Source organism: Cebus imitator, unplaced genomic scaffold (genome assembly GCF_001604975.1).
Source record: "Cebus imitator isolate Cc_AM_T3 unplaced genomic scaffold, Cebus_imitator-1.0 Scaffold170, whole genome shotgun sequence".
In the NCBI taxonomy this organism is placed as follows: Eukaryota; Metazoa; Chordata; class Mammalia; order Primates; family Cebidae; genus Cebus; species Cebus imitator.
Window position 1 is genome coordinate 774,592 of NW_016107485.1, and position 23,859 is coordinate 798,450.

The 23,859-nt window shown below is 38.3% G+C and overlaps 1 gene segment (V, D, J or C); it reads left to right on the forward strand.

Annotated features, from left to right (window-relative positions):
• Positions 1–19,975: 19,975 nt before the first annotated feature.
• Positions 19,976–20,957, forward strand: LOC108315329. The segment is given in 2 exon segments: positions 19,976–20,139; positions 20,573–20,957. Coding segments are annotated over 2 exon segments (393 nt in total).
• The last annotated feature ends 2,902 nt before the right edge of the window (positions 20,958–23,859 follow it).

Below are 23,859 nucleotides of genomic sequence, written 5' to 3' on the forward strand. Positions count from 1 at the left end.
TTTGCCATGTTTGGCAGGCTGGTCTCGAACTCCTGACCTTAGGTGATTCACTCGCCTCGCCCTCCCAAAGTAATGCCATTATGGGCATGAGCCACCATGCCCGGTCATAGCTAGTAGTTTTAATTACATAAATTAATTATAATGTTACTTCTTAGTAACTCTTAGTGAAAAATTGAGGAAGTAAGTAACTCTAATTAAGCACCAGATACAGAGTCCAAGACAATGGACAATGCCTAGAGCTAAGGTTCATCGTATCCTAAAGTCTCAAATCTAAAAACATAGTTTATAGACAAGTGTCAAAAATGGTCAGAAAAACATATTTTATGATCTTAAAACATCTAGCAGAAATAATATCTGAACAATAGGCCAACAGACTCAGACAAAATGTCTAAATTAAATTCTGAAGAGGTTTCTATTTTATTTCACCAATAATTTTTAAATTGGCTTTATTTGTTAAAGATTACTAAAGTCACATGAACTAAAAGGTGTTTGAGTAAGATTTCTATTTCTCTCATAAGTGTTTACTTTTTCTTTAAGCCAATTAATTAGAGCTCTTTCACATATTTCAGTAGTGAAACATCACATACATGTAACATATATAAAACAGAAGCACATCTTATAGATCTATAGTATTTTTCATTTACCAGTTTTAAATAGCTTTTTATTTACTGTTCTAATTACCTATTTTATTGCTCTAGGCAACTGTTAGCTAAGCAACCCTAAATTTCCATTTCTAAAGTGATAACTCTCAGGTGAAACAAGATAGAGGATTTGCATCTCAAAATACAGAGAGAGACAGGGAATTTCAGCTTTTTAAATTTGGTTGTGTTAAAAGCATGGATGCGAAGATAACATGAAATTATATAAATTTATCATAGGCTTTTATAAGGTGACCAGTTTCATTTAGATAGGTGCTTTTAATTCAGTTTCTATTTTTTATCTGGACCATTGAATTCAAAGCATAACTCACATGAAATCTTGGGTTCCCCAAAAGAGATCACCATGGGGATCAGGACACGTTTTGCTACAAATATATTCCCCCTAAGGCTGGTGGGCAGCCCAATGCCAATCAGCCCACTGTGTGATCAGCTCATTCCCTAGCCATTATACACACCAAAGGCAAGTTTTTCACAATAAAAAGGAATTTCTAGTAACTTCAGAAGCAAAAATTTCTGGTAATGCAATGCAAAGGAGAGCAGAGTTTTAGATCTGAGAGGGCCCTGTCCATTTTCCACTCTTGGGATTTGCTGAGGAAAAAAAAAATAGCAGTTTCTCCTATAAGTGAGTCTGTGGCACCTTTTCTGTTTTTTCTTTAAAAATCCCAGGCTGTTAGAGGTCTGTTTCTTTCTTTTTTTTTTTTATCTTCTTATGTGGCACTGAGGGTGGCAAGAGGAAGGAAAGGGCAATAGAATTAGAGAGACAGAGGACTGCACATGGCTAGCACGGGTTTAAGAAGAAATTTAGTTGCCTGAGAAATTTTTATGGAGAGAAAGAGCAGAGGCCTTAAAGTAGTAAGTAAATACATGCGTAGCCTAAATATCAGTTTTAATTAAGTCAATTTTTGACTATAGAGTCCTTTAAAGAAGTACTTTCAAATCTCTTATCAGATTTTAGCTGGGACAAATGGTATTTCTGACTTTTGAACTTCTTCACCAAAAGATATCCCCCCAAGTGCCTTAACCAAAGTTATTACATAAGCATGGATGCACAAGCCGTGTCCAAAGAGGTGGCAAGCATTTTTTAACAAGATCCAGAGTCACCCTAAAGATCACTCAGCAAAGGAAAGTTTCATTAGCAACAAATAGGGCATAACCCACATTTCTGTCAGGCCATATTTTTAGGGTCTTGCCCTCTTAGCTGATCATCCACACACAAAGGCCCCAAAGCCTCAAGTGCCCCTGACAAATGATAAAAGACGGGAAACAAAAAGCTAAGAAAGTAGGAATGATCAATAATAAATTAATACCCAAAAGTCACACAAATATAAAACCAAGAGGGGCTGGATCCCTGACCAGGAATCAGACTCATGCTGTGAATGTGAAAGTGCAGAATTTTAACTATTAGGTCACAGGTGGAATGGCCTTTGTTTTTCCCTGACCAGGAAGCAAACCCAAGCCTCTGCAGGAATTTTACCTACCAGAACTGTTTTAGGTGAGATTTTTCACTTTTAATTTAGTCAAGAGAATTTTTAAGCCTGGCCATGACACTGTTATATGCCCTTTGTAAAATATCTCTTCATTAATTGTTCAGAATAAGAGGTCTCTAAAATCTTCAAATTAATTGCACTAAAAGAATAAGAGATCTCTAAAGGGTCTTGTGTAAAGGAAACATCTCAGGTAGTCAAATTTTTGACTTTTCTTACCCAGCCAGGGTTTTTAGAGGTGGAAATTGACTTTCTCCCGCTGCAGAGTTTCAGTCAGTATTAGAGGGGACCAGGAGTTGGTAAAATCTAACAGACTAAGGGACTGTGTTAAGGAAAAAAACCTTAGAGCCCTTTAAAGAAATACAGCTTGTCCCTGCCCGTGCGTTCCCCATTGTACCACTTCCTTTCCTAATCTGAGACAGCTGCATTGCTTACCTCCAATAATTCTAGGTGGAGCTTTACACAAAACTGAATAAACTGGGCCTCAGGCTCTGACCAGGCAGTTTTTTTCCTGAAAATAGAGGTGCCAACATGACTCTTGTCAGCATATTGTGGGTGCTCATGGCCTCTGCCTTCCTTGGTAAGGACAGTAGCTGATAGTGAGACTGAGGACAATCTAGGACTGGGATAAGACAGTGGCGAGGGAAGAGGGGATGAACAACTATTCATATGTGACAAAAACTCAGGTGTAACAAGAGGAAAGGGACCAGATTCTGAACCTTGCCTCGACTCCTGCCCCAAAAGTTCTTAGAAGCTCTTTTACAGGTCAGCTTAGAGGACCAGTCTTGCTATTTCTTTTCATCTACGGGATCCAGCATGTCACAGAAGGTCATTCAATCCCAACCAGCAATATCTATGCAGGAGGGTGAGACCGTGAAACTGGATTGTTTATACGAAACGAATATTGTTTCGTATTATTTCCTGTGGGGAGATTATTTCCCTCATTCATCAGCAAACAGATGCGGAAACCAATGTGACAAAGGGTCAATATTCGATAAGCTTACACAAAGCAACTAAAACTATTCAGCTCATCATATCACCGTCGCAGCCCAAAGACTCAGCAACATATTTCTGTTGTCTCAGAGCCCGCTGTGAAGAAAATGTGAGAAAAGCCTTACAAAAAGGTCAGAACTCAACATGAGGCAATTGCCTATTCCCACATTCTCAGGAAAAACTCACAAGCTTTACCCAGGCATTTGTTAGCAGCTGGTGGTTAGGGTGCATAAGATAAGAACTAGAAAGGAAGTCATGAGTTCATTCCAGGAAGCACACCCTCGCAGCTGGCTTAGAAACCACACAGGTAAAAGCCATACTCCTCAGATAACATCACATCTCTATTTCTTCCCATGGAGTATGCTGTTTTAAAAAGCAACATTTGAAACATGGAATTTTTAAGCCATAATTGATTGTCCAGGACTTTGTATCTGCTCAACCAAATCCCTTGAGGAGGCTCGTATGGAAGACACTAGGAAAAAAAGAAACATGCATACAAAATAAATATTTTTATGGCAGGATCCCTAAAAACTGGCCAGAGAGATGCAATCTTGGTGAGATTATAGACTGCTGTACTTTGGACCATGTAGAACAGCAGCCTGTTCTGGACCAGATACACTTTTTTTAACCTCTTTGGTTATATTTCACTCTAATCCTTGCCAATTCCAGTCTGGCTTACCATGCTCATGCTCCCTGCAGCTGGGGCTGCTAGTTGGGTCCTACCTATAGTCACATGCCTAACACAATATTTGGTTAACCACAGCAGAGAAAGGAGATATGTGAGGAGACACTGATACAGATGCTAGGATGTGTAGTTAATCTTGTAGCCACCTAACTAGCTCATGGAAGCTCCAGAAATGAGACTTCAGCTTCTAAATCCCGTATTTCTTTATTCAGTCACCACACCCAATTGTTTTGGTCAAGCACACAAGATTAGTCTTCTGACTCTAAGGAGTCATTTTTCTTCCCTACATATTTTCCTTAAAATCCCTCCTATGAATCCTCTGCTGAGGATGCTAAGTGAACCCTGTCACATGTGGCTGCAGGCCTGACACAGTGCCTAAGGCTTAACCTTCCTCTTCTCTTAATTCTGTGCTCTTAACTAAGGTTTTGACAACCTACCAGAACCAAAACTGGAACACACAAACTATCTGCTCTTTCTTGGTTGTTACCTATTTTAGAGCAAACTGGACACATTCCTCAAAATTTTATCTATCTGAATTCAAAATAAGATTGCCATACTTGGATTCTTACTCTCAGTGGTTCAATCACTTGTTCATTCAGAAAAAGAAAATATGTCCTGTGCAAAGCTCTTCAGTTGCTTCTAATTGTTTCAAGAAAAACATCCAAGTTCTCTTGTACGGATTAAAAAATTGTTTCTCCCCATAATTTTTTTATTAAGCCCAAGGTAGATAAAAATGTGGAGACTGTTTTGTAGATATTCATAATATCCATAATCTCATCTTCAAAATCCATGAAGGGCCCAGAGAAAACCCATCCGAACCAAAGTAAATTATCTAATTCCTCAGCCTTGCTATGTTCCTTGGGATTTCTCCTTATTGAATCCAAATTTACTGCCATGACTCACAATTTAGCTGAAGCCACAGAATCAATAACTCAGGCACTTGCCAATTCTTCCATCAACAGAGGCCCAATAAAGACTCTAGTTTCTGTGAGACTTTTAACAATTAAATATAAAATTGGCTCAACATTTTTAAAGAAAAAACCCTTAGCTTTCCTTTAGAAGAAAATGGAAGGGAAAACGATGCCCTCCTTCTCACACTGACTAGGAAGGAGGTATTTCGATTGTGATCTGTGATTTACAATGATAATACGATTTGCAATACTTCTTATGGTTCAGAGAGAATACTGACAAACGTCTTGCATTTCTAATACCAATATTTCCATTTTAGATGCCATGGAAGATGGCTAGAGTTACAATTCCTGCTAGTAAAGAGTGTCGCTTCAACCTTAATAAGTAAAGCTGGATAAGTGAAAAAATTATAACTTTGCTTTAACCCATCAGAGACCTGAGATCACGGGGCAAACAAGTAAGCTGGACTCCAATGAAGAAAAGTCTTCTCCAAGGGAAGACAGGCAGCTTATGGACTCGCAGAGCTGCAGCAGAGCATAGAAAGAGAAATGCTGCCTGCCATGCAAGCAAGAAAATGAAACTGGGTGAAAGATTGAGTAAGAGCTATCATCAGAATGTAGAACTGCTGGGAGTTGCAGGCACGGAAGGAGTTTACATTTACTGGTAGGGCCATTTCATAGAAGTTGGAAGAACTAATCAGGGGCAGAGTGGGACAGAGAGCGAGCCCCAGCAAAAGTGTAGGTTTACAAGACATGATCAGCTGCCACTGCAGAAAAGCACAAATCCCAGCATTCTTGCTCAAATCAGCCTCTTGCAGGGAGGAAAAGCTTTCAGCTGTTGGGGATGGGGCTCAAGACCTGACAGCACATTCTCTGCTGTAGTGGATCTTAACCCACTCCCCGCTAACCCCCATCCCCACTGCCGCCTCCCCAGAGCACAGGTTAAGATCCACTACAGCAAAGAAGAGTTAAGTGAAAAAACCTTTGGGTAACAGACAGGAAACCATTCTGAGCTGAAGACCCTATAACAATACCATTCTCATTTTGCTACCTGTAAGAAAGAAGCAGAAAACTCTCTCACACAAGACCCATAGAAAAACATGAGTGTTTGCCTGCCACAGGGAGGTAAGGTATAAATGCTGAGAAAACCCTAAATCCAAGATCCAAGCGCATGGGGCCAGTCTAAGATTGAAGCTGGACCACAACAACAGAGAAATCCACCTATCCACACGGTGAACCTAGTAAGCACTAAATAGCAAGCAACCGCAATCCATTATTGCTAGAGGAATGAGGGCCGAGGAAGAGAGAGATACTCTCTGTGCTGCAGGTTCAGAGGCAGCTAAAAGTTGAGGTAGAGTACTCTGAAAAATAAAGACTCATAAATCAACAGTAATTCAAGAAGACAGTTTTTAAGTGGCTCACAAAGCAGTAAGATGGTTTTGGGAAAACTTTTGTATTTAAGGGTAGTCTTACAGACCTTCTACTTTCAGATCCTTTTACTTCCTACATTCTGTCCCTGGAGATAACATGGTTGGATACCACTATCAGAGCCATATTAGTCTGAGTGAACCACCATTGTGACTTGCATTACATTATGTTCTCTCAATTATTTATCTCCATGGAGTTTTACCTTAAAAGATGTTCATTCACATACTTTTATTCACTAGGTATAATTCTGAGGAAGCTCATAAAAAGGCATGTTTCTTACTAGTCTTTTGCTTAATATTTTTTGTAGGTTCTGATACAGTAGCAGAATAATATAATCAACTAAACTTTGATTTGTTTATCAGATCTATCTAGGTTCATATGCTGCCTCTTTGTGTTCCTTAACTTCTTCGAGTCTTTGAGGATTAATGAAAGAATTGATATAAAATTAAAAGCACAGTGGCTGGCATGTGGTAGGAATTAAGAAGCCACTAATGACAGCTCTTGAAATATGTCATAACCTTTCATTGCCGCATTACAACATTGAGTTTATAACAGGGAAAAAATTAAATATTACTGCACAGACTCCAAGAGACTCTAGACTGGGACTCGAGTGCATAACATTTCTTTTCCTTTGAGATGGAGTCTCATACTGTTGCCTGGGCTGGAGTGCAATCGCACGATCTCAGCTCACTGCAACCTCTGCCTCTGGGGTTCAGGCAATTCTCCTGCCTCAGCTTCCTGAGTAGCTGGGATTACAGGTGCACACCACCACACCTGGCTATTTTTGTGTGTTTTTAGTAGAGTTGGGGTTTCACTATGTTGATCAGACTGGTCTTGAACTCCTGGCCTTGTGATATGCCTGCCTAGGCCTCCCCAAGTGTTGGGATTGCAGGCGTGTCCCACCGCGGCCATCTGTGCATAACATTTTTACTTGTAACATACATTGCTGAAATCTGGACATCCCAAACTTCCTGCATCTGCTTAGGCTTTTCAATCATGGAAGACCATGGCACGCTGACATGACAAATATCCAGATGCCTAACTTGGAAAACAAACTAAATGAGACCATCTTGGAAAGTGGTATATAGCTCTTTGAGGGGCAGCTTTACATTTACGCTGTCTTCTGATATGTTGAATAAGGGTAGTTTAAATGAGACATCTGCTTTAGTATTTGGCATATTGATATAGGTGAGCTCTTACACTATTAAAGTATATTGCAAAGGATGTGGCAAAGAATATGCTGCTAAATCCTTGAAACTCCTTAACACTTCCAGCTGGTTGATTTCAATAATAAATTCCAAGCATCTCAGGAACTGATTTCCTTAAAAGTATGATTTATAGCCATCTGATTCTGGAGGCATGAGCATGCTCATTCTTTGACGTTAAAGGAGAAACTAGGCGATTAGGGAGAGATGCATGGGCTTGATTCTAGTCAGTAAATAGTTCAGGCAGAAACACTGACATTAATCTGGGACTCTTTATATTGAAAAACAAAAGCCAGCAAAGAAGGTGTAAATATTTTTGCCAAAACAATGCTGGTGTTATGATTTCACAAGAAGTAGGTGTGAATATGTTTTACTAATGAAAAAACACATTCATTCCTCAGGTAGAGTACCATGATTGGACTATCAAAGGAAAATTAGCTTTTTAAGTAGTAAGTTGTGTGGTTTCATGTACACACATACACAAGTCCTGGCTGTAGTTTTGCTGATACAGAGAAAACAAACTGAAATGGAAGCACTGACAATTTTCACCTACGCTTTACCTTTTTCATGGCATCAGAGCTCACCTTGTCTTGCAAAGTTGTTAATAGTTCAAGCAAAGATCTCATTGATAGCAACTATATGTGCACGACATTAAAAGGGATTCTGATCCGAGCTTTATTTTCCTGTAGAAAGGAGTGCTGTGTCCTGAAGTATGATGGAGCTAGCATGTCAAATATCATGGGCTTAAGAACCAATAAAGAGGGAAAAAAATGAGAGACAAGGAAACAAAAATTGTGATGTGTTATGGATTCTACTGGCCTATGCGTTGAAGCCTTATTATATCAGGATCCCCTTTAAATTTATACTGTTCAGAACACAAATTGAAGCTGTCAGTAAAAAAGATCTGTCTACTCTTCCAACAGAGTCTCGTGTATATTTGGCATAAAAATAAAACATGTAAGGTTGTATTTCATTCTTTTGAATGGACGCTCAGATCAAAGTCTCTTTTAATGTCTTGCACACATGTTAGATATCAATGTAATCTTTCTACCAGCCAGCAGATAATTCCCCAATGTGGATGAAACCTGTTTTAAATAGTACTTCTACTTCAGAAAGTAGTTACTAAAAATCTCTCTGGGAAAAAGTCAGGCACACAATTGTGATGTGTGTTGGATTTCCTTGTCTCCCAATTTTTTCTCTCCTTATTGGTTCTTAAACCTGTGATATTTGGTATACCAGCTCCATGGTACTTCAGGACACATCATTCTTTTCCACAGGATAATAAAGCTCAAAGTCTTTTTTAATGTCTTGCACATATATCAGATATCAATGGGATCTTTCTGTCAGTTAGCAGATAATTCCCAATGTGGATGAAGCCTGTTTTAAATAGCACTTCTACTTGAGCCTGAGAGGTGGAGGTTGCAGTGAGCCAAGATCATGCCACTACACTCCAGTCTGGGCGACAGAGTGAGATCCAGTATCAAAAAAAAAAACAAAAAAACAAGAGTGCTTTTACTTCAGAAAATAGTTATTAAAATCTCTTTGGGACAAAATTAGGCACACTGCTCTAAATACTTCATTAAATAATAATTTTTCCAATGCCTTTCTAAGTCCATTGTTTCTGGTGTTACTAGATACTTGGTCAATTCTGCACAAATTTACCTAATTTACATCCTGAGATGCTCTACTTATTCTTTCCAGTAGCCATCAATTATCCCCCAATGTTTTTGTAAATAAATCTATTGCTATATCAAGAAACTGGATGAGGAACTCTGTTATAAGTCTGCATGCCAATTCGTCCAATTACTCAATAGAGGGAAGCCTTCCAATTGAACTTCATTGTGTGACTGCGTTTGAGCTTCTTTTATTTGAGCATTTTGAGTATATAAGACTGCTTTAGCCCTTCTACTCCATTCTCATTTCCTTTTCATCTAGTTAAACTTATTGAGAGCCTAAAATAGAAAATTCAACACAGGCAGCCCTAAATCTCCAAAGATTTGTAACTAATGGTAGAACAAGGAAGCAACAATTTTTTTCTCCTCCCGAGATGGAGTCTCGCATTGTCGCCCAGGCTGGCGTGCAATAGTGTGATCTCGGTTCACTCCAACCTCTGCCTCCCAAGTTCAAGTGATTCTCCTGCCTCAGACTCCTGAGTAGCCGGGACTACAGGCATGGGCCACCACGCCTGGCTAATTTTTTGTATTTTTTAGTAGAGACAGAGTTTCGCTATGTTGGCCAGGCTGGTCTCAAACTCCTGACCTCATGATCCACCTGCCTCAGCCACCCAAAGTGCTGGGATTACAGGTGTGAGCCACTGCACCTGGCTGGAAGCAACAATCTTTATAATGTTTCTTAGAAACACCATCTGGGCTGGGCATGGTGGCTCATGTCTGTAATCCTAGCACTTTAAGAGGCTGAGGTGGGTGGATCACCTGAGGTCAGGAGTTCAAAACCAGCTTGGCCGATATGGCAAAACCCCGCCTCTACTAAAAAGAAAATATAAAAATTAGCCAGGTGCAGTGGCACATGCCTGTAATCCCAGCTACTTGGGAGTTTCAGGCAGGAGAATCACTTGGACCCAGGAGGTGGAAGTTGCAGTGAGCCAAGATCATGCTACTTCACTCCAGGCTGGGCAACAGAGCAAAACTCCATCTCAAAACCAAAAATGAAAAAGAAAAAAAAAATGCCATCTGTAAGACAAGGTCAACCAGAAACAGAATAATCCAACATTGGCCAACATAGCCAAACTCTCTAAGCCATGAGCTCTACCTCTGTCCAATTGATTAGTGCCTAGCTGCTAGAGTTCAGTGATAAAAATGAAATTGAAGGCTATACATTATTTATTTTCTTTGGCTATGAGTTTATCTTTCCTGCTGGATCCAAAATGTCTAATAAAATGAGAGATACAGTCAGTCTAGACTCTGGAACCTGGAAGAATCCCCAAAATCCAAATGAGTAACTCTAATAGTCTCTCTGAAGACTCTGCACTGTTGCTTCTTAAAACATAAACATTAAAATAGAAATCTGCATCTCTAATAAAATATTTGTTTTTCTCTCCCAGACTTTCTTAAGAGTGGGTCTGGAGTGACCATTTTGTGGCAACAGACCATATTTGTGGCTATTTAAGCACCAGTTCCCTCATATTTATGCTGTCAGTCACTTCCTCAAAACTTCCCATTCAGTATGTTTCAACTTAAGACTCAGAAGGACACACTGATGGTAAGAAATTTCTCAGTGGGTCTGAAGCTCAGCACCAACACTGCTTGTCTTAGAATAGAGCCTTTAGCTTACTAGGACACCAAAGAAGACTGTTACTACATGGCATGAATATCTGCTTGCTTCTTTATTTAAAAAAAACTGCAAAAGTCATCAATGGATAACATCCTCTATGTTTTCATTTGAGTCTAGTAAGTAGTCTTCTGTTCTTACTTTGTACTGTCAGGCTTTTTTTCCCCCTTACATCTACCTTCAACCCTATAAAGAACTACTATAAAACAGAAACTTTAAATGCATGGCCCATAACTTAATCACCAGAAATATAAACTTTATGACTTTCTGCTAATTTCCAACTTGTGAAGTAACATGCTCTAAGGGATAAGCAGACATGCCAGCTCTCCTTCTAAAGACAGGATGTATGAGCATAGTACATGTTGCCTTGGTAATTAGAGGTCTGCACACAAGAGGGCAGCACTTCATTTTCACATGCAGAGAAATGGAAGATTCAACTCCGTGTTGGGCAGAGCATAGCTTGTCTCCTATTGGCTGATAGCCAGGGTAAGAAAGAACAAGAACACACTGAGAATAGAACATGTTCTCCTTTCCAGATAGTATAGATTATTGATGAGTCTAACAGCAAGAAGAATGGAAAAGCCCCTGGGAGCATTATTCAAATTTAGCTGGACTGTAAGTTCAGGGCTTCTGAAGGGGTCCATCACAAGTCTGGGGAAGGAGAGGAGGGTCATCTTAGTTCTCCCTAAGTTTCTGGTAGATACTCTGCAAAGAAGGCATACATTCAGAAAATGATCTAGTAACCCACTGTCCTTGTTTCAGTGGTGATGAGCGGCCAAGAAAAGGATGTGGTACAGAGTTATTCAAATCTAAATGTCTAGGAGAGAGAAATTGTCATTATCAATGACAGTTATACAGATGGGGCTTTGAATTATTTCTCTTGGTACAAGAAGAAAACATGGAAGGCCCCAATCTCCTAATGGAGATTCGTTCAAATGTGAATAGAAAACAGGACAGGAGGCTCACAGTACTGTTGAATAAAAATGCTAAACATGTCTCCCTGCATATTACAGCCACTCTACCAGAAGACTCATTCCTGGGCTCCTGTGTGGCAAGAACACAGAACTCTTCAGGCACCTGCAACCTGTACTCAAACCTGTAGCTTGGAGTCCAGTCACATTTTTTGTCCTCGAAAAGTTTTGGGTTAGAATAGTTTACCATAATGTGCTTGTTTCTAAACTGAAATGAATGCAGAAATCTAATAATTGTGATTACAAAATCATTATTTTTAAAGTAACTCATGATGAGCTAGTCTAATTTGTACTAACTCCAATGTATTCAAGAGAAGAAGTAGTGGTGTTTTAAACAGATATGCAAATAATAAAGATAACCTCATTGGAGTAGCTGAGGTTGTTTCAGGGAGACCTAAAACTCTTCTGGGTGGCAATCTGCTGGCCTTCAGGAAAAAAAAAGATTCATTTTTCAAAAAATATATTTTAAAATCATCACACACTCATTATTTAAGTATTTTCATTCTATGTGTGTCTGCATATGCCTTAATTCATATCAGCTTAACATATAAGTGTGTATTCATGATATAACATTTACGTCCATTCTCCTCTGTACAATCCACCTTCATAGTGTGGGTATTCAGTCATAAAAGCTACAATTCAAATAACCACCAGAAGAATTCCTACAAAGATTTTTGCCTTGCAACTGTTCTACATTCAGATAATATTTACCAACTGCCTACTCTGTGCCAGACACTGTTCTTGGTGCTGAACATGGAGCAGGATGAACAGAAAAGAATGACAACATGTAACTCTATTCTGCCTCTCTCCTCCAATGGCTGTCTGCTTACAAGAAATTAACTGGGGAAATGTTTTGATAACAGTGTATATCCCAGAGATCAATGACACCCTCTAGTTTAGGATTTTCCCCAAAGGCACCAATTCTTTCATACTTAATAGGTCTGCATGTACAGTAGCAACAGTGTGATCTTTCTGTTTTTTCCAATGTTCCTTTAAGAAAGGAAGATAATAGTTATTTTAGTCAGCCTGTTAAAAATAGAGAAAAAAGGCCAGGCACAGTGGCTCAAGCCTGTAATCCCAGCAGTTTGGGAGGCCGAGGCGGGCGGATCATGAGGTCAAGAGATCGAGACCATCCTGGCCAACATGGTGAAACCCCGTCTCTACTACAAATACAAAAATTAGCTGGACGTGGTGGCACACACCTGTAGTCCCAGCTACTTGGGAGGCTGAGGCAGGAGAATTGCTTGAAACCAGGAGGCAGAGGTTGCAGTGAGCCGAGATTGTGCCACTGCACTCCAGCCTGGTGCCTGGTGACAGAGTAAGACTCTGTCTCAAAATAAAAAAAAAAAAAAAAAAAAAAAAAAAAAAAAAAAAAAAAAAAAAAGAGAGAGAGAAAAAAAATCCTACCAACTCCCTTATGAGGCAAAAAACAAAATCTGTAGAGTTAAGAGTAGTGAGTCTGGGCATGGTGGCTCATGCCTGTAATCCTAGCAGTTTGGGAGGCAGAGGCGGGTAAATCACTTGAGGTCAGGAGTTCGAAACTAGCCTTGCCAACATTGTGAAACCCAGTCTCTACTAAAAATATAAAAATTAGCAGGGCGTGGCGGCACAGACCTATAATCCCAGCCACTTGGGATGCTGAGGCAGGAGAATCACTTGAACCTGGGAGACAGAGGTTGCAGTGAGCCGAGATCGTGCCAATGCACTCCAGCCTGGGAGACAAAGTGAGATTCCATTTCAAAAATAATTTTTAAAAAGTAGTGGAAATATTTTTCACATAGATTATTCTTGGATTTTTGAATAGGAAATAAACATACATGATATATACAAAAGCAACTTTTCTCCTTACCTCTATCCCCACTATCCCCAACAGCCTAGTATAACCACTGTTACATTGAAATTTTCTTTGAACATTATACATATATATGTTTATATAAAAATGATGTATGTATATATGCTTGTGGGTATACATATATATATATATATAACATATATATTAATGGTAGCATGCCATTCATACTGTTCTGTTACCACACTTTCTTACTTAAACTATATCATGGGAAACCATCATTGTGAGTACATGAAGACAGCTACCTTATTATTTTTCATCTAAATTTTTAAATACACACAAACTAGGAAGAAATGTATAATGAACTCCCTTGTATCTGTCATTCAGCTTCAACCATCAACTGGCTGTCTTCTCTTTAAAGTTTCAAATTTTGCCATTGCGTGAATATAATACTTTTTGTTTAGTTAATCTCTTGTTGATGGACACATTGTGTTCAAATGATTAATTTTGTTTGTATTGTAGCATAGTTCATGTACACTAAGGTACACATATCTTAAGTGTATAGTTCAATGAGTTTTGACAAATGTATATGTCCATAAAACCATCACTGAAACTACAGAACATTTCCCATAATCCTGAAAAATCTCTTATGCTTCCCCCCAGACAACACTTCCACTAAAGTAAGTATTGTTCTTATTTACATAAAACTGTAGGATAGTTTGTTTGTTCTATTTTGATAAATTGAGATATAATTTACATAGCATAAAATTCATGCTTTTGAAGTATACCATTCGGTTATTTTTAATATGGTCACAAATCTGTGCAACCATCACAACTAATTCCAAAACTAATCCCAAACTCATCACACTTCATACCTATTATAAGTCACTCTCATCCCCTCCTCACCACATCAGCCCCTAATAGCCCCTTAATCTGCTTTCTGTCCCTATAGCCTATCCTAAGTATTTCATACAAATGGAATTGTACAATATGTGACCTATCATGTCACATCCTATCGTTGTCACATATTGTATGATTCACGTATTCACATATTGTACTGGCTTTTTCACTTAGCATAATGATTTCAAGGCTGAACATTTGTGTCTAAGTTTTTGTGTGGACATGCGTTTTTAGCACTTTGGATATATACGTACAAATGAAATTGTGGGTCATATAGTACTTTTATGTTTTGCTTTCTGAGGAACTGCCAAACTATTTTTCAATGTGGTTTCACTATTTTACATTACTGTCGTCAGTATACGAGGATTTCAACTTTTTCACATTCTCATTTGTTATTGTCTATCTTTTTAATTATAGCCATCTTGGTAGCCATATAGTATCCCTCTGGGGTTTTGACTTGCATTTCCCTGATGACTAACAAGGTTAAGCATCTCTTCACGTGCTTACTGACCATTTGTGTACCCACTTTAGAAAATGTCTACTCGAAGGGCGCGGTGGCTCATGCCTGTAATCCCAGCACTTTGGGAGGCCGAGGAGGGTGGATCACAAGGTCAAGAGATCGAGATCATCCTGGCCAACATGGTGAAACCCTGTCTCTACTAAAATAGCTGGGTGTGGCGGCACGCACCTGTAGTCCCAGCTACTTCGGGAGGCTGAGGCAGGGGAATTGCTTGAACCCAGGAGGCAGAAGTTGCAGTGAGCCAAGATTGCACCACTGCACTCCAGCCTGGTGCCTGGTGATGGAGAGAGACTCTGTCTCAAAAAAAAGAAAAAAAGAAAACATCTACTCAAATATTTGGGCTTTTATTTTTTATTTTATATTTTATTTTTTATCCCACTTACTGGTATTCAATAAAAGTTGTGTATTTTATTTTTATTTATTTGTTTATTGAGACTAAGTCTCACTCGTGTCATTCACGATCTCCGCTCACTGCAACATCCACCTCCTGGGTGCAAGCAATTCTCCTGCCTCAGCCTCCCAAGTAACTGGGACTACAGGCACCTGCCACTAACCCGGATAATTTTTGCATTTTTAGTAGAGATGGAGTTTCAACACATTGGCCAGTCTGTTCTCAAACTCCTGACCTAGTGATTCACCGCCTCAGCCTCCCAAAGCACTGGGATTACAGACATGAGCCACCATGACCAGCTGGGCTGTTTTTAATTGTGTTGTCTTCCTATTGTTGAGTAGTAAGAATTCTTTGTATGTTCTGGATATCAGACTTTTATGAGACATGATTTGCAAATAGATGATCCCATTCTATGGATTATGTTTTTTGCTTTCTTACCAACATCTTTTGAAGCAGAAGAGTTCTAAATTTTGACAAAGTCTAATTTATTTATTTTTTTCTTTAGTTGCTGGTGCTTTAGATGTCATATTTTTAAAAAATTGTCTAATCCAAGGTCACAAATAATTATATCTATATTTTCTAAGAATTTCATAGTTTCTGTTTGTACATTGAGGTTGTTGTTCCACTTCAAGTTAATTTTTGAAGGTGATGAGAAGTAGGGATCCAAGTTCATTCATTTGCATGTGAATAAGACATCTGGAGTCCATAACCAAAAGAAAGCTGGGTAGCTATACTATTATTAGCTAAAATTGACATTAAACCAGGAATTACTACTAGAGACACAGAGCAACACATCAAAATGATTAAGAGTACAATCTATTCAGGAATAAATTCTATTTTTATATACACCTAATGGCATAGCTTCAAAATATATCAAACATAAATCAGTAGAGTTGATCAGTAGAATTAAATTGGTAGAATTTATTGATTAAAAGATCAATAAATAATTATACAACCATATTGTCAGTCATTAACCCACATCTCTCAGTAGAAACATATTGAAATCATGACCAACACAATTAATATTCTTTATCTCGCTTACATAGATCAAACACTTACCTCAAAAGAACAGAATATACTTGGAATATTTAGCAAAATTGACTGTAATCTGAATCATAAAGTAAGCCTTAATCAATTTCAAAGAACTTAAATCACTCAGAATAGTCATACTCTCTGACCATAAGATATTAAGAAAAAATTCAATAACACAAAGATCATTCCTGTACTTGCTAGATATAAGGTTAATTTTTCAAATGTATTGTCACAGAAAAACACCAAGACAAAACAGAGGCTTGAGGTAGGGTAGATTTTTTTAGTCTCTGAATAGAGCAATGTAACATACTACTTGCAAATTTATTTTCTGTTTGGGGGCAGAAACTTTGGTAGCAGTGGAGTGGGGTGTTGCTGAACAGATACCCAAAAATGTGAAAGTGACCTTGGAACCGTGCAACAGGCAGAGGTTGAAATAGTTTGGAGGACTCAGAAGAAGACAGGAAAATGTGGGGAAGCTTGGAGCTTCCTAGAGACTTGTTGAATGGCTTTGACCAAAACGCGGATAATGATATAAACAAATAAGGTCCAGGCTGAGGTAGTCTCAGATGGAGATGATGAACTTGCTGGGGCTACAGCAAAGGTAACTCTTGTTATGTTTTAGCAAAGAGACTGGTGGCATTTAGCCCCTGTCCTAGAGATTTGTGGAACTTTGAACTTGAGAGAGATGATTTAGGGTATCTGCCGGAAGAAATTTCTAAGCGGCAAAGCATTCAAGAGGTGACTTGGGTGCTTTGGAAGGTAATTGAATCATGCAGGTAAGTCTTTCCCATGCTGCTCTCATGATAGTGAATAAATCTCATGAGATCCGATGGTTTTAAAAAGAGGCATTCCCCTGCACAAGCTCTCTCATTTTTTGCCTGCCACTATTCATGTAAGACATGACTTGCTCTTCCTTGTCTTCCACCATGATTGTGAGGCTTCCCTAGCCATGAGAAACTATAAGTTCAATTAAACCTCTTCCTTTGTAAATTGCCCAGTCTCAGGTATGTCTTTATCAGCAGGGTGAAAAAAGACAAATACACTTCATTTAGAATAGTAATCTCCAATTCCATCCAGGTTGCTGCGAATGCCATTATTTCATTCTTTTTATGGCTGAGTAGTATTCCACAGTATACATATACTACATTTCTTTATCCTGTCATTGATTGATGGGCATTTGGCCTGGTTCCATATTTTTGCAATTGCAAATTGTACTGCTATAAACAGGCATGTGCAAGTATCTTTTTTTGCACAACAGCTTATTCTCTGGGTAAATATCTAGTAGTGGGATTGCTGTATCAAATGGTAGATCTACTTTTAGTTCTTTAAGGAATCTCCACACTGTTTTTCATAATGATTGTACTAGATTACACTCCTATCAACAGTGTAAAAGTGTTCCCTTTTCACTGCATCCATGCCAACTGGGTTTTTGTTATTATTATTTTATTATGGCCATTATTGCAAGAGTGAAGTGGTATCACATTGTGGTTTTGATTTGCATTTCCCTGATAAATAATGCTGTTGAGCATTTCCACATGCTTGTTGGCCATTTGCACATCCTCTTTTGAGAAATGTCTATTCATGTCCTTAGCCCACTTTTTGATGGGATTATTATTTTTTTTCTTGCTGATTTGAGTTCTTGAGTTAGATTCTGGTTATTAGTCCTTTGTCAGATGTATAGATTGTGAAGATTTTCTCCCACTCTGCGGGTTGTCTGTTAACTCTGCTGATTATATCTTTTGCTGTGCAGAAGCTTTTTAGTTTAATTAAGTCCTATCTATATATCTTTGTTTTTGTGTTGCTTTTGGGTTCTTGGTCACAAAGTCTTTGCCTAAGCCAGTGTCTAGAAAGGTTTTTCTGATGGTGTCTTCTAAAACTGTTATGGTTTTAGGTCCTAGATTCAAGTCCTTGATCCATCTTGAGTTGATTTTTGTATAAGATAAGAGATGAGGATCCAGTTTCATTCTTCTACATGTGGCTTGCCAGTTATCCTATTTGTTGAATAGGGTGTCCTTTCCCCACATTATATTTTTGTTTGCTTTGTCAAAGATCAGTTGGCTGTAGCATTTGGCTTTATTTCTGGGTTCTCTATTCTATTCCATTGGTCTATGTGCCTTTTTTTATACCAGTACCATGCTGTTTTGGTGACTGTGGTATTATATTATAGCTTGAAATCCAGTAGTATAATGCTTCCAGGCTTTGCTCTTTTTGCTTAGTCTTGCTTTGGCAATGTGGGCTCTTTTTTGGCTCCTTATGAATTTTACAAAATAATTATAAAACCCCAAAGTGACTGAAAATAATTTGATCTCTTAGAGAATTACAATAGGAAGCTCTTTGCTGAGGCTTGCCACTAGAGGGAAGTAGCACATCCAAAATAAGCTATCTTTAGACCTGAAACACAAACCCTGAAAGATTGCTAACTGATTTGGTTCCTAGTTCTATGTAAATGAGTTCACATATACAGTCACAAGAGGGAGCTGTTACAGCTGCAAATACAAGCCCTTTCCAGGGTGAGAGAGGTTGTCATTGAGTTGTACAAGGAATTTATGTTCATTCTTTTCATCACCTTGTACTTTATTATCTCTTTCTGAGCGTGTGCATAGCTTCAAAGACAAGGGTAAGCCCCTTCCCAAATGCAAAGCAGAAGTGACACTGAACGGGAAAAACAGAGAGGTGATTAATATATAGCTCAATTTTAAATGGTGAAGTATTTGTTGCTATAATGGACTGACAATTTTAGTTATTGTAGTAGAGATAATGAGTAATTTTATTCCTTCCCATTTCTTTAATAAGCATTTTTGAGAATAACTAGAGAAACCCCTTCATGGTTACTTCTACCTCTCTTATCAAATGGCATAATTTCATTTCCCTCTCCAAATCTCTTCCCATTCTCCCCTTTTCCTTAGTGTCTTCAATGCATGCAACTCTTAGGCATCATGAAGATGAGAAAACATGTTAAGGAGGAGCTCAAGTGGCATAGAAATCGGGACTATTCAAGCCATTGGCTCCTGTCTCAAAATCAGAGGCACCAGCAATGTTTATTTGGAAAACACTTAGAACATCATTCTAGGAGCCAGTGTGGGAGACCTGAGTACCAGGAAACTTGGCTTTAACCTGAGCTCTAACTTTCTTTCCTTTCACGCTTAGCACAGCAATATTATACAACTACAAAATTATTTTTGTTATATATGTTGCAAGTAACTTCTTTCATTGTGTTATTTTCAATTTTGCTTATGGTAATTTTTTTTTTTACCAGAAAGAAGTTTCTAACTTTTGAAATTAAATTGTATACTATTGCTTCTAACACTTACCCTAAAGATGTGGATTGAAATTTTCTTCTTTCTCTTACAGCACAGGGCTCACATAGACTTCTTGGAATAAAGGGCATTTCTTACCAGCTCAATGGATTGTCAAACCACCAATTAATGGTGGGTTTTGTCTTTACCATAGTAAGGGATGGGTAATCCCACTGTGTTTTACTCCTTTAGATGTAGCCTACTTGAGTTTCAACCTTGAAAATGATCTCAATGGAAACTTTCTGAATTAAAGGTAGATTTAGGGAAAATATTTTTCCTCCCTTTTTAAAGTCTTGGGGTTTTTTAATTAATAAATAATAATTGTATTTTATCTTCTTTTAAAATTTATGTTTAAACCTGGGGGTAGGCTAAACCTAACCAGGAAGCTGCTCTATCTTTAACTGACAACTGATGGGGAGCACTCAGATTGAAACTTGCCTGGTGTGGGATGTGCTATGGCTGCTGCTTTGTTTCCTGGGGCCTCCCCTGACCTAGTATCTGGCACAGATTCTGAGTTCTGGGGCCTGGAACCTCAGTGTGCACTTGAACAATGAAGCTGGTGACAAGCATTACTGTATTCCTATCTTTGGGTAAGTGTTCTGGGCCTAAGAAAGGGTAGTTTTGTGGCTGATGATGAAGGAGAGTTGTCTGCTGTCTCCACATTTTCCACCATGATTTACCAATTGCTGGAAAGAATTTGTGTCTGTGTTTCTCGAGGGTGTCTGAGTGTCAGTGTGAGGGGCTGGTCATATCCACTACTCACAGAAGATTCCCCGGGTCTCACAGTTTCTCAGGCTGTAAGGAGTTTTAGGTTCACTGAGCTCAAGGGTCATGGAAGATGGGAAATTTATTTTGGCCTTGTGGCTCTGGTAGCTCAGGAACAAATAAATACCAGTAATATTTCATTTGTCCTGTGCAACATACATAAAAATACTCAAGTATGGAATAGGGCAGGTAAGACAGTTCCGGAGAAAGCCAAGAATTGATGATCCAGAGCTAATTTGCTATTTTTCAACCCCATAGGTATTATGGGTGATGCTAAGACCACACAGCCAAATTCAATGGAAAGTAATGAAGAACAGCCTGTACACTTGCCTTGTAACCACTCCACAATGAGTGGAGATGATTACATATACTGGTATCGACAGCTTCCCTCCAAGGGTCCAGAGTACGTGATTCATGGTCTAAAAAGCAATGTGAACAACAGAATGGCCTCTCTGACAATCGCAGAAGACAAAAAGTCCAATACCTTGATCCTGCACCGTGCTACCTTGAGAGACGCTGCTGTGTACTACTGCATCTTGAGAGACCACAGTGGAACAGATGGGGCTGCACCTGTGCAATATCTCCCTGATTGTGGAAGAGAAGGCATCTAACAAGGCCACTGCACAAGAAGGATCAGAAGTTTAATAGAGGAATAAGAAAATTTAAAAAGAAAAGGGAAAAGAAGTAAAGAGGAGGTGGTAAGGAAATCAATAAGAGGATTAAAGGAATGAAGAAACTGAGAAAGAACAGTTGAGAAGTACTGAAGAAAGGATTGAGAAGCTTGGTGAAGAGATGAAGAATCACAATTGGAATCTTGCAATCAAGAAGAAAGGAAATAAGAATTTTCCAGGACACTTTCTTTTAATCAACTCTTGCTTTCCATGTAGATCTCACTATAAAAGATGAGAACAACCATTTGGTTGTCCCAAAGCGTTTCTTCATCTAGCCCCGGGGAAGTGCCTGGGCTTTGAATATTATATCATATTAGTCCTTCCAACCTCTCAAAAATTGAAATAAATTTCAGAAATTGATTCAGTTTTCCTTGTTACTTATCCATAGCACACACTCTTGGGATATAGATGATTTCTGGAAGGGAGCAAGAAATTGAATATTGATTTCATTTTTTAAAATCTATGTTGAATATCTTTATTATTACACAAAAATACACAAATCTTTTTTCATTGTAAAAGATTCAAGCTATTAAATATGTGGAGTAAAACCTTAAAGACTCAAACTGTCTGTTTCCATCTCCATCCCATTTTCTGTTCACTTCCTACAGTAACCCATTTGACAGTTTGGAGTATGTCCTGACGATCATACTCATTTTCATTTACATGGATACTCACGTAAATATCTACCCCATTTTCTTACATCAGTTGGATCATACCATGTGTATTTGTCTGAAACTTGATTTATTTTTATTTAAAAATAATTTTTTGAAGGTGTGTTCATACCAGGATATATGTGTGTGTATGTGTATATGAACTGACCTTATTCTTTTCAATATCTACAAACATTTGCAGTATAGTTGTATAATTTTATTTACCTCACCTATATCATCTCTACATATTAAATATATGTGACATATATATACACACACACATGTGTGTGTGTGTGTGTGTGTGTGTACATATTCCTTATAGAGTCCTAGAAGTGGAATTACTGGGTCAAAAGATATGCCTATTTTATATTTTTATAGATATTGAAAAGTTGCATTCCAAAATGGCTTTAACAATTTAACCTAAGATCAGGAACATGGCAAAAATATCTAATCTCACCACTTCTATTCAACATTGTCATAGAGAATCTAACCAATGCAATGAGGCAAAAGGAAAAAGGAAACCAGGCTTTACCTATTACAGACTTGTGAATTTTTCTTTTTTGGAGGATGGAGCATGAGTGTTGGTATGCTATTTGAATCTTGCCCATAGACCTAATCTGGAGTTTGCCTTTACTTCTGATATTTCTGTTCAATTTGTTTTCAAAAAATTAGAAGCTTTTTTTGGAATAATTTTAGGAGTCATTCCACAAAACTTCTTCTAATAATGTTATGAGTAAATAGTAATCAATATATTCACCCAACAAATTAAATCCTTAATCTGTGCCAAATCCTATGTTGTACAATGAATAATATGGGCTTTGGGAAATGCCTTCAAACATGGGAAGAACAAGATACCACGGAAAACAAAAGAAATATAATAATTGAGAAAACCACACAGAAATAATTCTAAAAACCTCAAAGTGACTGAAAATAATTCTATCTGTCTTAGAGAATTGTGGTATGAAGCTCTTCACTGAGCCTTGTCCCTAGAAGGAGGTAGCACATTCAGAATAATCTGTCTGTAGACCTGAAACACAAAACCCTGAAAGATTGCTAACTGACTTGGTAAAGGAAATCATATTTAACTTTCTAAAAAGTAACTATCATTTTGCAAACAATAGAATTGTTTTGTAGCAAATCCTGTAGGGAAAAAAAAAACTACTGTAACCAATAAATGAGTTAGAGAAAACTGCAAGACACAAGCTTAATATACAAAATAGTGCTGCTTCCATCCAGTAACAATAAACAAGCAGAATTGAAATTTATATATATGCATATATAGTCATGCATTTATATATGTATGCATATATATGCACAAAAAACTTTAAACAAAATTTTAGCAGACTGAATCTAACAATATGTAAAAAGGACAATACATAATGATGAAGTGAGGCTCATCTCAAGAATGCAATTTATATATATAAACTTCAATTCTGGGCCAGGTGTGGTGGCTCATGTCTGTAATCCCAGCACTTTGGGAGGCAGAGAAAGTTGAGTAGATTGAGGCCACGGGTTCAAGACCAGCGTGGCCAACATGGCAAAACCCTGTCTCTACTAAAAATAAAAAATTAGCCAGGTGTGGTGGCGCACACCTGCAATCCCAGCTCCTCAAGAGTCTGAGGTATAAGAATCGCTGGAACCTAGGAGGCAGAGGTTGCAGTGAGCCAAGATTATACCATTGTACTCCAGCCTGGGCAACAGAGTAAAACTCTGTCTCAAATAAATAAATAAATAATAAATTTCAATTCTAGGGTGTGTGTGTGTGTGTGTGTGTGTGTGTGTGTGAATAAATTTGACAAAAGATGTGTAAGGCCTATGCACTAAAAGACACAAAAAATTTCTGATATAAATTTAAGATCTAAATAAATAGAGTTATTGTGTTTGTGGATTAGAAGACATATTAAGATTCTCTCTAAATAGATCTATAGATTCAATGTCATTTCAGTCAAAATCCCAACAGAAATTTTCATAGAAATTGACAAGTTAGGGCCAGGCACTGTGGCTCAAGCCTGTAATCCCAGCACTTTGGGAGGTTGAGGAGGGCGGATCACCTCAGGTTGGGAGTTCAAGACCAGCCTTACCAACATGGAGAAATGCCATCTCTACTAAAAATACAAAACTAGCTGGGTGTGATGGCACATGCCTGTAATCCCAGCTACTTGAGAGGCTGAGGCAGGAGAATCACTTGAACCCGGGAGGTGGAGGTTGTGGTGAGCCGAAATCA